This window comes from Thalia democratica, chromosome 1 (assembly GCF_965202585.1).
Source record: "Thalia democratica chromosome 1, ktThaDemo2.hap1.1, whole genome shotgun sequence".
Taxonomy (NCBI): domain Eukaryota; kingdom Metazoa; phylum Chordata; class Thaliacea; order Salpida; family Salpidae; genus Thalia; species Thalia democratica.
Window position 1 is genome coordinate 53,774,997 of NC_139165.1, and position 13,033 is coordinate 53,788,029.

The window sequence follows — 13,033 nt, forward strand, 5'->3', positions numbered from 1 at the left end:
TTATTCAGTCATGTGGCCATGAGTCAATTTACCAACATCTTTATTTTTAGATAGATATAAAGAGGCACCCAACAATGAAAAATTGATAACCTGAATAAAATAAAATAACTTAAAGTATCTAATAAAAATTACTAATCAGTACAATTTATAATCAAAACATAGCACTTCGTAACCATATACTATGTCAACAAAAGAAAAATTTGAATGATTATACATTTTTTAACTGTTATAAAAGTCTAAATTTCTCAAACCTTAGTTTTAAAAATTATTAATATAATTGTAGAATTATACTTTAAATGCAATTCAATTCCAGAGAAAGGGGTTTAAAGCAGCCTTTTTTACAAAAATAACACCGACATTTATTTTAAATTAGAATACTAACCATACATGGATTTTTTTTTACAAAATATAAAACTAATTTTAAGATTTACTAGCTTTAGTAAAATATAGTTTGTTTTAGCAAGGTAATCGAAAACTCTGAATTACATACATATATATATATATATATATATATATATATAAAATTTTTATCTTAGCAATTAGACACATTAATCAGCTTATTTTGAATTTTCGATATAAGAGTTCAACGTAATGGAGTTAAAAAAAAATTAAGAAAGTACTAACAAATATGGTAAATAAATAAAGACCATTTCATTAGAAGTAAATTTTCATTAAATTGAGAAAATTTTAACAATTAAAATGATTTTTCTTTAAATTTTAATATATATATATATATACTAGAAGGGAATAGGGAGTCCAACATTTTTTTACATAAAATAACATTGGCTCTTATTTGAAAGCTTAGAGCATATATTATGAGTTTCTTATTATGAAATAAAATGAAATCAATCAACTTTTGAGAAATAACCAGTTTTGCATAAAAAATACCGATACAACCGTATGGAATCAAAAATTTTCAAGGCCAATTTTCTCGGAATTTTGAAAAAATCGTTAAAAGTGTATCTTCTCCTTCATTTTTTAAACTATTGACCTCGAATTTCTAAGAAATACTCCTTGCATTATAATAAAACATAATATCGTGATCATTAAAGAAAAAAAATTATGACCAAAAGAGAAAAAAACCTATAATTTAATTTTTTTAATAAAAAATATACTTGTAGTCAAACTTTTAAAAACTTCTACAATAAAATTGTTTATTATTAAGTAAATATTAAACTTAGAATGTTTAAGAAAGATTGCTTAAAAACTGTAGAAGATATATTTTTAATGAAATAGTCTGTTTTTGCCTTTTTAACTTCGCCCTTACACAAGAATCCAAATTTTCTCCAATTTTGTACCCTTTAATCTCAAAAACAAGTTTTTATTATAAGAAATGGTAAAAAGCAACTGTTAGCTAAGTTGAAGATCTTTAAAATGGTAACATTGTGCAAAAAAAAAAAGTACACACTAAAAAAAAGCGTCTCATACCCTTTAATTTGTTAAGAAAAATGTTCCTGTTTTTTATTAGTCTGGTCTAATACTTTTTACTTTTAGAATGTTAAAATATCTAAATATACAACTATTTAAGGCAGGGATCGGCAGCATTTTATAAGCCGCGTGCTAAATTGTCTAGAATAAGTTGATGCTCGCGGGCCACATTTATTTAAAAATATTATTTATTGATTTTAAAAAGTACGTTTTTAGCTGAAAGTAAAAAGTACATCACGAGTTTGTTGACCCCTGGTTTAAGGAGTATGCCTTATAAATTGGAGGTTTTTAGCTCAAAAATCATAAGGATAAATTTATTTTTAAATAAATTTTAATTTCCTAGAACAGTAATTATTAAAATCTCTAAAAGCTGTGCACTCTTAGTTACTGAAAAATAGATATGTGCACACTAAAAATTTTATTACTACTTTTTTTATTAGAATAAATAATCTTATATGGTTAAAGTTATCTTATTTTTAGATCGTACACTAAAAGTAGTTACTAACTATCTAAATTAGCCAAAAATATATAAAATGAAACCAAAAAAATATTAAAAAACTTCATTTACTATCATCTACGTTTCTAACTTCTAAACCACTAATATTGAAGTTACTAAGCTAAAAACAATTAGGTAGCAATTTAACTTACGCTTTTTTACTTTACGGACAACTTATATAATTATGCTGTAAAAAAAAACAAACCCTCTCGACAGCGCACAACAAGAACATGTTTAGTGATAGGGACTTTTCATCGTACAATCTACAAACTCCGTCCCTTCCGCACTGGTTTTCCGTCAGCATGCACGCGTTTGTTGTCACCCAACCGTAGAACAACGGGCCGGGTATCGATCCAAACATTCGGATGAAAAACCACTGGCACAAAACAATAGTTTAAATTAAAATATGACAACAGCTTAATTGAAGCTTAACTTGAAACTAACTTGGATTCCGAGACCAAAAGAATGCAGCCGTTCATCTTGAATCTGACTGAACACAATTTGAATCTGCAGAACTTTACCCATGAAAACGCAGAATATGAAGCAGAAGACGAGAACGAGCACAACGAAGCGGAGTGAAAAGCCGACACTGTGGTTGCATAAACCTGACTTGGCGGTCGTGTGAGATTCGTATAAACATGAACAATTGGAAAACGTCTACAATAAACACAACTGGTAAATAACACTTGAAACTAATTACATTTTTCAAAAAGTCTAAATTAATCAAAAAACTTGGTGCAAATAATTATGAAAAATACATATAAAATATATAGATTAATTATTATTTACCTTCTTGATAATTTAAAGTTTATTATCTGACTTTAAAAAAAATATTCTGTATACATTTTTAATGTAGAAAAAAAAACGTTAAACATTTACGAATTTCTGAATCCTTAGAGTCTAGAAAACTTTTTTTGGAAGATTCGACTAAATGTTTTACATGATTTTAAGATTATATTTGCTGGTATAATTGAGATTTAAACACTTGCTGAATACGTTTAAAACAGATAAATAAGTATAGTAAAAGGAGTATATGAAAAACAGTAATAAGTAAAATAATAAATGATTCTAATATTATATATATATATATTAAAGGTTTTATACAAAGTTCTGATCGATAGTGCTCGACAAATCAAATTGGAGCTTAATATTTATTTATTTAATTATATAAAAACTATAATTTAAACAGCTGTTTCACACATTGAAATGTAAACAAGAAAAGCAAAAGACAAAACGTATGCATCCATTATCAAAAATACTTTTTTAACAAAATTAAAACAAACTAAATATTAAAACAAAGTTAAATCGAAGCGGCAAACACGAGTATTTTATAGCATTTTATAACATTATTCCCAACAGCCTAAAAAATTTTTCTAATAGCTTAAAACATTTTTCCAAAATAACCTTTTTAAACTTTCCTAAAAAGCATAGAATAACATTCACAGCGTATTTCAAATTCAGCTAATCGTACAATAAACTGTACCATTACTACGTCATAATTATTATAAAAATTCTAAAATCGAAATTTCTGTTCACTATTATAATAAACTGTAACTTACTGACGATCACATGAAATTTTACATTTCAATGTGTGAAACAGCTGTTTGAATTATAGTTTTTATATAATTAAATAAATAAATAAATATATATATAATCTATTGAAATGGGGATTTTAAAAATTCTGGTACATATGTTTCATAAAGCTTTAATTTTTCATAAAGCTTTAATCATCAGCCAGTTAAATTCAAAATAAAAAGCACTGTACTGGCTGATGATTGAAGCTTTATGAAAAATTAAAGCTTTATGAAACATATGTACCAGAATTTTTTAAATCGCCATTTCAATATATATATATATATATATATATATATATATATATATATATATATATATATATATATATGTATATATATATATATATATTACAACTTAGATAGATAAACCTCAAAAGTATTTCAAACGTACAACAAAAGTCTAAAATCTATTTAATGAATTATTTTAAAACATTATAACTAGATTTTGCTTGATTTGAAAACATCTTACCTTATTTTCATTTTGATAAGAAGAGCAACCAGCCTGACAGGGTGTGAGATACTCAACTCCATCTGAGCCACAAACAGGATTGTATGAGTTCAGGTCACAGTTGCAATTAGCGTTGAAGCAAAACTCATCATCAACTAAAGGATATGGTTTGGTAAACCCAGCAACATCTAAAATTTGTATATACTTGTAGTTATATTTCAACTAAAAACTATAACTATATTTATTAAGAAAACTTTTTTGTTATATTTTAGCTAAATTGTTTTAACATACCTTTGGGTTTGCTTCTTATTAGTAGTACAGCTGAAAAAAAAGCAGCAAGTATTGTGAAGGCAAATATGTATTTAATGCAATTTTTAACCTCAATAACTTTAGATCCAATCCACCCACCAGTAACTTGACCACTAACGCCTCCAGTAACTAATATAATACCTAAAACAATAAAATTATTCATTATAACAGCTAATAAAAGTCAAAAAAAAATTATTATAATCTAGTTTTTATAATCAACTAAATTGTATATTTAATGAACTACATCGTATGTAATTTGTACTCGATTAAATTTATTCACAGGTAGTTTTAAAACATCAGTACTTGGAAACTAAACTTAAGAAACCATGTCTAATAAATATTGAATAGGAGTTCGATGAAAGAAATGTTTTAGGAACTACAAATAACCTTGAAATTTTCAATCTTAAAAATAAGTAAGCCTTGTGATTTAGATAAAATTAATCAAAGGTCTTAAAAATAATAATTTAAAGTGTTTAAATTATTACCAACACTGCTAAAAGAGAGCTATATATAATTTTTTACCAGTGATTCACTAATATGGAATCGAAACCTTTTTTTAAAGCGAGATTCTGAAGGATACAGATAACTTGAAACTTTTCGAATAATTGGTGCCAAATAATACAGTCAGATTTGTTTAATATTAATTAGATGCTACATATACAGTATTTTACTAACTATGTGAATACACACTATCATTTAAAGCTTTTATGCTCTTATTTTTTATAATCCTTGTCTATTTAAAATACATTTTATTGCACTACATATTAAAAATAATTAGCTAAACTAAAGTACAAAATTTTATCAAAATTACGGAAATTTGTGAGTTTTATTTGATATTAACTTCTAAAAATAATAGTTTAATTCATCATATGGACCATAAACTTACAATAATTATTATTATATAGACAGATTTTGTTTTTGTAAAATGCCCTGTGTTCTAATTTTTATTTTATTATCTTAATTCTCTAAACAACATATCGTTTAAAAATTTAAACTTTTTATAATTGTGACTGTTTACTAACTTAAAGAAAAATAATTTCAAAAACAAAATATCAATTTTAAACAATAACAAAACAAACCAACAAAAAAGGCAGCTTCAGATTCAGTCATGTGCAAAGCATAAGCAACATATTTTGCAAGAAACGTATTCAATCCTAAAAACGTAAAAAAGTCTAGACCGGACACTATATTAATTATGACTATAATTTGATTTTGCATTAAATGTTTAAAAGTGTTCCAGGCGTCCTTAACGCTCATCTCCCTGCTGTCATTGGTAGTAGAACTGTAGCTTTTACGTGAAACAGTTTTTTCTGGAAGCAAAATAATAGGAATGGCAAAAATAATTGTCAAAATCCCAGCAAGAAGATATGCTAACCACCAAGCTCCTTGAGTTTGAGTTCTGCTAAGTTTAAATGACAAGTCATAGAGTATTTTTTATTTAACAAAAAGGTATACAAAAATAGCTTATACGGATAAAAAATTTTAACAATTCTAAATTAGTTTCATGCAAAAAACTACTATTAAATATCGGAATTCCGTTGCCACATTTAGAGCTGAAAAAAAATCCTGACTTTTCAATGTAACTTTCCTGACTTTTTTAATGTAATTCTTATCACTTTTTGTAAGTTTTCTTATATTTTCAGTTTTCTTGTTCACAAAATCAAGAAGTACCACCATAAAACTTTATTTAAATTGTCTTAAATTGTGCACAGTGTGTTTTTGTGATAATTGCTAGATGTAAAAAATTTTTAGCTAAAATCTCAGAAAATCTTCAGAAAATTGAGTTCCACCAAAGTGAAAGTTTCTTCAAATCGTCTTAAATCTAGCACAGAGTGTTTTTTTAGTATTTGGAAAATGTAAAAAAAATTAGCTGAAAACTCAAAGGTTGCCATATCTATAGTTATAACCTGATGAATAACACTTGCAGTAAAAATTCTTTTTATCATCATTTTTAATGAGCCATTCAGATATATTTTTTAGTGAGCCAAGGAATCTTGAGATATGTTCGTTTTGACTTTGAAATGATTAAAATATTATGTCTGTTTAACAAATTTATCAAAGTATTATAAACTGATCTGGAAAGAAAAACAAGAATAATTAGTCTGAGTTTGAAAACCCTATACATAAAGTATTAGTTTTCTGTACAAGTAATTCTAATTAAACACCTAAAAACTAAAAACAAACTCACTCTCTACCACATAGTAAATACTTACGCAAGGTCATACAAGTTTTTAAATTATTCCAAAAATTCAATTAGAACTTATAAAAAGATAAACTGCAAAAGCAACATTGCTTAGAAATTAAAATTTGCAAAATTCAGTTTTAGTGTTGATAAACTTTATTAAAAGAGCATGTTTATACAAAATTTCCTGACTTTTGTCTTTTTTTTTTGTTTTTCCTGACTTTGTGGCAACAAGTCTTTGGATACAAGACAAAAAAAATTCCGAAAGCATTTTAATTTTTAAATATATGTTTAAACATTTAACTTTAGTAAATAAACGTTTTGTGTTGTAAATCAATAATTGACAACAGTTTAAAGCTGTAATATATCTAAGAATTGATATATTTAAAAAGTTCAACCGTCTGATACATATTGATTTTGTTTTGGAAACTTAGTTTAAACAGTTTAATCTTAAACTTTATTTTTATTTTAAAGTGTTTAACAAAAAACTAGCTATACAAAATGGAGGACAGTTCAAAAAATTAAAGTGCAAACTATTTAAATCCTCAGCATTTAAAGTTTTAAACATAAATTATCTGAAGATCTGAAAGGTGAAAGAATTGTTCTATAGTTTTAACTTTTGCATTTTTAAATAAATTTATTAATTTATATAAATTTTAATTTTTATATTTATATAACTATTTTTATATATCTTAATACTTGTTTATGGTAACTAGTTCCAATTTGTATGTCTTAAAAAGAAGTTTATTAACAAAATTTAAATAAAATACACCGCTTTAGCTATGTTAGTAAACAGTAAGCTTAGCAAACTGTACAAAAACAAAAATATTTATATAAAATTGTATGGCAAATTTTAGAAACTTTTGAATAAGTACTAAAGAAGCTAGTGAAAAACTCAAGAGATTTTAACTCAAATAAAATATAATTATAAAGTTTCAAATGTCAGTTTGAAATAAATATTATTGTTCGTTTTAAATTAGTTAACTAAGTTACATGTGTTGAAATACTTACTCATTGGTCTGAGAATCTAATTTCACGCCAACACTAATCCCACCAAGCAAGTAACCTCCAGCTACACCAACAACAGAAAACGCAAAAAATATTCCTAAAAGGTAGTTTTAAAAATTAAAAGGCTTTAAAAAAAGTTTACATTTAATTGTGAGGAAACTAAACAAAATTTGAAATTTTTACGCTTAACTCACTTACAGTACTGTTTAATATAAAAGATTAAGTATAAAATATCAAATCTTTAAAAAATACAACCCAATATAATTTTAAGAACGAAAATATAACCTTCATAAAAAGTTGCTTTAGGCTGTTTTATGTTTTCATTCAAGTAAACAACACCTAAACTATAAAGAGGGGCGGTCGCTCCTCCATTGAATATATTGAGCAAGACGAAATACGACCTAAAAAATTATGTGCAGAAAAAATATATAAAATTTACTTGAAATCCTTATTATTTATATCCTAACAATAAGTAAATTTAACTTTTTAATATTTTCTTTTGTTTAGTATACCACTTTTTAAGTCTTTAATAAAACGTTCATGGGCGAAAAACAACTAAACATAAAGTTTTTAAAAATAGAGTTTAAGTTTAAAATCAAATGAAAATTTTGATTTTTTTACTTTCATTTTTTCAATTTAAATCACTGTGCCTTTCAAAAGGTGTTGTATCTCAATAAACTTTATGTATATATTTGTGCAAAGCAAAAAAAAAATTAAACATAAAAACACAATGTCAAATATGACACAACTTTAACAAAGCTTGTACACCTTAGTCCAATGAAAAACCTAGACTGGTTTTCAAAAAAATAAACAATATTAAGGCCATAGGAGGTAAAACATTTTTTTACAAGTTGATCTCATTTTAAAGATTATGATTTTTTAGATATAAGGATACAAATTCAGAGTTCTACAGGTCTCTTTAGAAAGACCAAATTTAAAAAGTTAGAAATTAACAATTTCATAAAATATTTATCTTTTCTATCTATCTCAAAATATATTCAAGTCATTAAAATTTTGGGCACTTATATAATTAAGGAAGTAGTAAAAGCCTTAAAATAATTGTTGAAATCGTAGAAAAGGGTGAGATATTTTGGTAATTAGTCAACTAAATTATATACAAATATATATCCTTAAAATTTTACATGAAAACTAAACTTTAGTACTAAAATGAAGTACTATAAAAAATTACGCTTTTGTAATTAATAAAACAAATTAATAACAGAAATAGTAAATTGCTAAAATATAAAACTGCTTACAAGTATGCTAAAGATATTGAACACTCTTCATTATGAGAAAAGGCTTGCAGTGAACATAATGTTTCATTAACATTGTTGAATTCTGCAGGTATATCAGTGGTGAAATGGGGCAAAGCAAACAATGCTGTTCCTATTCCAAAACAGACCATGCCATATCCAACCCATAGACTTTTTTTACCAAAACTACCCACATATGATAACACAGGTAAAAAAATCAAAGAACCAATGTGATACGAACTGGCTATTAACGCAGAGTGAGAGCTTTGGAAATTGAACCTAATAAATTATTTTCTATATTACAAAATTATTTAAACAAGTTAATAAAAATAAATAAAACCATTTTCAGTTTTAATCTAAAAAATATCCTTTAAAAAGATTTGATTCACCTTTTCTCAAATGTAGAAAGTACAGACGGGTATATTCCATTTATAATACTTCCTTGGGCAAATGAAGAGCAACAAAACAACACCAAAATAACTATGGGACGTTCTAAAAACCTAATAAATGATTTTAAAGTTTAAATAAAATAATTTTGATATCATTATTTAGAATAATATATTATAACTTTATTTTATCTATAAGACACATAAAATTAATATCAAACATTATTGATAACCAGGAAAGTAGCAAGCTCAAAAAAATTGCAAACTGCAAAAACAGGTGTGACATCATAGGGGGTAGAGCAATTTATACTAACTTGACTGCAACTGTATTTAAAAAAAGGGTTGATCATGCCAATTCGATCATCAGACCACAAGTTTCAGTAGACTGAGACCGGTTTCGTCCTTATTAGGACTCATCAGTCAGTCACACCCAAAAAACTTGCAGTTGTCAATCTACAAACGGTTTATCATGCTTTCACATGAAGCAACCTTTGCTGGTAATGATCGGTGACGTCAGCATTGTCTTTGCCGTGCAACATTAAAAACATTGTCCACTAGGCAAGACATCTGGTACGCTTGTTTTTGTACAATCAACAAAAAACATCAGCAAAAGTCTGCAGAGCAGAAGTCTGGACTTTTGTTTGCCGTGAGACAAGCTCAAGTTTAACAAAAGGGTTGATCATGCCAATTTGATCATCAGACCACAAGTTTTGGTAGACTGAGACAGGTTTCAATAATAACAAGGACAAAACCGGTCTCAGTCTACCAAAACTTGTGGTCTGATGATCGAATTGACATGATCAACCCTTTTGTTAAACTTGAGCTTGTCTCACGGCAAACTAAAGTCCGGACTTCTGCTCTGCAGACTTTTGCCAATGTTTTTTGTCAATCGTATTTAATATTAAAGTATTCAGTCATTTAAATATTCAAAAATAAAATGTTGAAATATAAGTGAAAACTGTATACAAGGTAGTATATGTTGCCCTATGACTACTCATGTGTAGCAATTTATGTACACTTATTAAAATTTTCATTTAAATTAAGTACAAAGGACTCATTTTTTAATTTCAAAAGGAGTTAGTTAGGCTCTATTTTTTAACGTTTCTTAAAGGCATATGGGGGTAAAAACTTTTTTTTAACTTTAGTCTTATTTTTAACATAATAAATGAGGCTACCAGTTACTTTTTACTACTTTTTGAAATTGGGAGTAACTTTTGAGATATAAGCGATCAAAGCTATAAATTCATAAAGGTTATTTTTAGGAAGTGCAAACTAAAGGCAAAAATAGACTATTTTACTAAAAATGTATCTCCTCTATTTTTTGAGCAATTGTTTTGAAAATTTTTCTGAGTAATCTTTAACAAATTTTAAACAACTAGTGGAAAACAGATTTTTAAACTTTTGTATAGAAAAATATACATACAAGAAACAAACAAAAAAAATATTTTATTTTGTTGATAATTTTTTTATGTATTTTTCTAATCTGCTTCCTACAAGTAGTTAGTAATATCAAAAAACACATTTGCTGAAAATTTGAAGATGTTCAAAAATTAAGGAGGAGGTAGACTTTTAGTGAACTTTTCAAAACTCCAAGAAAACTTTTGATTTCATACGGTTGTATTTTATTTTTTTCACAAAACTGTTATATCTCAAAAATTAATTGAAATTGTTATGCTCTTAGAAAGTATCTTACAGTATATATATATATATCTTAAGCTTTTAAATAAAAGTCAACATTACTTTTTGTAAAAAAAATGTTGAACTCCCCTCCTCTATGCCCTTAGGGGACAAGTCAAATATGCATGAAGACACTTTTGCACAAAAAGTCATTTTTGCATTAGAATAGAATAAATAAGAAATAATGATATTAAAATAACATTTATAAAAAAAATAGCAACCAAGGGTAAAGGTTAGGGTAAGAATGATAGTGAATAACTTAACAATTATAATATGGAAAAATATATATTTACAAAAACAAAAAAAAAATAATAATAATAAAATAAAAACTAACCAAGGGTAGGTTAGGGGTAACACTGTAGTAAAAAATAAAAAACATTAAATTAAAAAAACAAATTAAAAAAAAAACTAATTATAAACATATAAAAATAAAAAGAAGGAGAAAAAGAAAAAAAAGTTACAATCCAAGGACAAGGGGTAACAGTGATAGTAGAAATATAAACAAAAAAAATATGAAAATACTTTAAAAAAATGATTTTAACCCGTGCAAAAGAGTCTTTGTGCTAATGAGAAAGTTTATCTTTGCGCAAAACTGACCGTTTGTGCAAAAGTGAACCATCTTGCAAAGTGTCTTCAAGCAAAATATAAATAAAAACTTAAATACAATTGACTTGATAACCAAAGGTTCTTTTTGTCCTTGACAAAACATTAAAAGGTATCTGTGGTGTGCAACTCGATAATCATTTTTGATTTGTAGAGTACAATTTGGTTCTTTGTACACCAGGTCTTAGTACCAAATATTTTGAGTGTTTTTTTAAGTTCAATAAATTCCATTTGGACACCAGGTCCTTAAACCAAACTTCATTAAATATTTTCTTTATTGTTGAATCAACACTAAATCAACTAATTTAAGATTTAAAAAAAGCTTTAATCAATCAAAAAATGGTTTTTAATAGCTATTAAGTGTACAAATGATTTAATTATTATATACTATAAGACAAGAATAGTATTCAAAATTTTATTACTCAGATTTGAATAGATTTAACTTACATTCTTTTAAAATTAAATGGATTTGAGCCATTTTAAAAAAGTTAAAAATGACAAATAGGCTATTACAACCTCTAAAACTAGTATACTACAGATTCTTCAGTTAAAACTTACATTAGTGGTCAAAAAATAAACAGAAAAAAAAAATTATTAGTAACTAAATTTATATTAACTAATCTAATGGAAGAAAGAATACATAAAAAGATAATATGGTTGTTTTATAAAATTTACTTACATTTTATGATATTAAAATTTCATATTTTTAAACTTACAACTATTTTCTAAGGTAATAAACAAATCTTTTTATATAATATTGACTTAATAAAAGATCTGTATATATTGCTTTTAAATCATAATCATTGTAGTAATCGGTTTTTAAACACCTTCCTGTTTTCACTTCAACAAAGTTTTCTTCATTTTCAAATTTTATTTTATCATCTTTTTTGGATTCATAATCCTCACTGTGCAGTTCAGAACTTTTGTTTGTAATTTCCATTATTCCAATTGTTATTGCAACATTTATACTACAAAGTTTTGTTAAATGTATTAGGAATAAAATCTGATAAGATATTATGATGCTGCAAACTATAAATTTTAAATACTTCACAATTATAAACATAAAGTTTTCATCAAAGACTTTGTAACTCGTGTAAACTATATTACAGTGTTGTTTACATAAGTAACGTAGTATTAATAGCGTTGTTTAAATCCGTTTAAAAATTATAAATACATTTTTTCTAATGCTTATAAATTTTTTTTAAATTTTTTTTCAATCAAACTTTAAAGTTATTTTTAATGTTCGGTTAACGAAATAGCTTTTACAACTGAGCTGAGATGCAGTAGAAAAATAAGGCTTATAAACTTAAAGCTCAGTCGTAACCATAATAGTCACTTATATTGGCTGAGTTAGCAAAAATAAAATATTTGTTGTTGTTATTTTCATTTTAACTACTAGAACTTAATTTTTTGATTATTTTTTTAAATGTTTGGGTAAGGTGGGTTAAAGATAAGTGTATTGAAAAATAATTTTAAAAAACTTTTTTTAAATTTGTTGACTCAGCAAATATGCAAATCGACTGAGCTTTAGATTTACTTTCCGAAAATTAATAGTTTCTTAAATTTGTTATATAGTTTTGAAAAAATATAAAATGCGTATAGCTGAATGAAAGGTAATTTTTTATGAGCTGAAAACTTAGGTTTATATTATATATCTATTACTAATATT

The 13,033-nt window shown here is 25.7% G+C and overlaps 1 protein-coding gene across 1 annotated transcript; it reads right to left on the reverse strand.

Annotated features, from left to right (window-relative positions):
• LOC145837611 (solute carrier organic anion transporter family member 4A1-like) lies at positions 1 to 12,304 on the reverse strand. Its single transcript, XM_082945127.1, has 7 exons — positions 12,192 to 12,304; positions 7,731 to 7,846; positions 4,238 to 4,396; positions 3,968 to 4,134; positions 2,369 to 2,581; positions 2,130 to 2,300; positions 1 to 90 (listed from the first exon to the last, which is right to left on the reverse strand). Exons 1-7 carry the CDS (start codon positions 12,302 to 12,304, stop codon positions 1 to 3), a joined length of 1,029 nt encoding a protein of 342 aa, XP_082801253.1.
• Positions 12,305 to 13,033: the final 729 nt, after the last annotated feature.

Coding starts and splice junctions, on each gene's coding strand:
- LOC145837611 (XM_082945127.1), bottom strand. CDS start 12,304: ATGGAAATTACAAACAAAAGTTCTGAACTGCACAGTGAGGATTATGAA. Junction 7,847..12,191: donor GTTGAAGTGAAAACAGGAAG/GTGTTTAAAAAC, acceptor ATAATTTTTTAG/GTCGTATTTCGTCTTGCTCA. Junction 4,397..7,730: donor TAAAGCAACTTTTTATGAAG/GTTATATTTTCG, acceptor TTATTGTTTTAG/GTATTATATTAGTTACTGGA.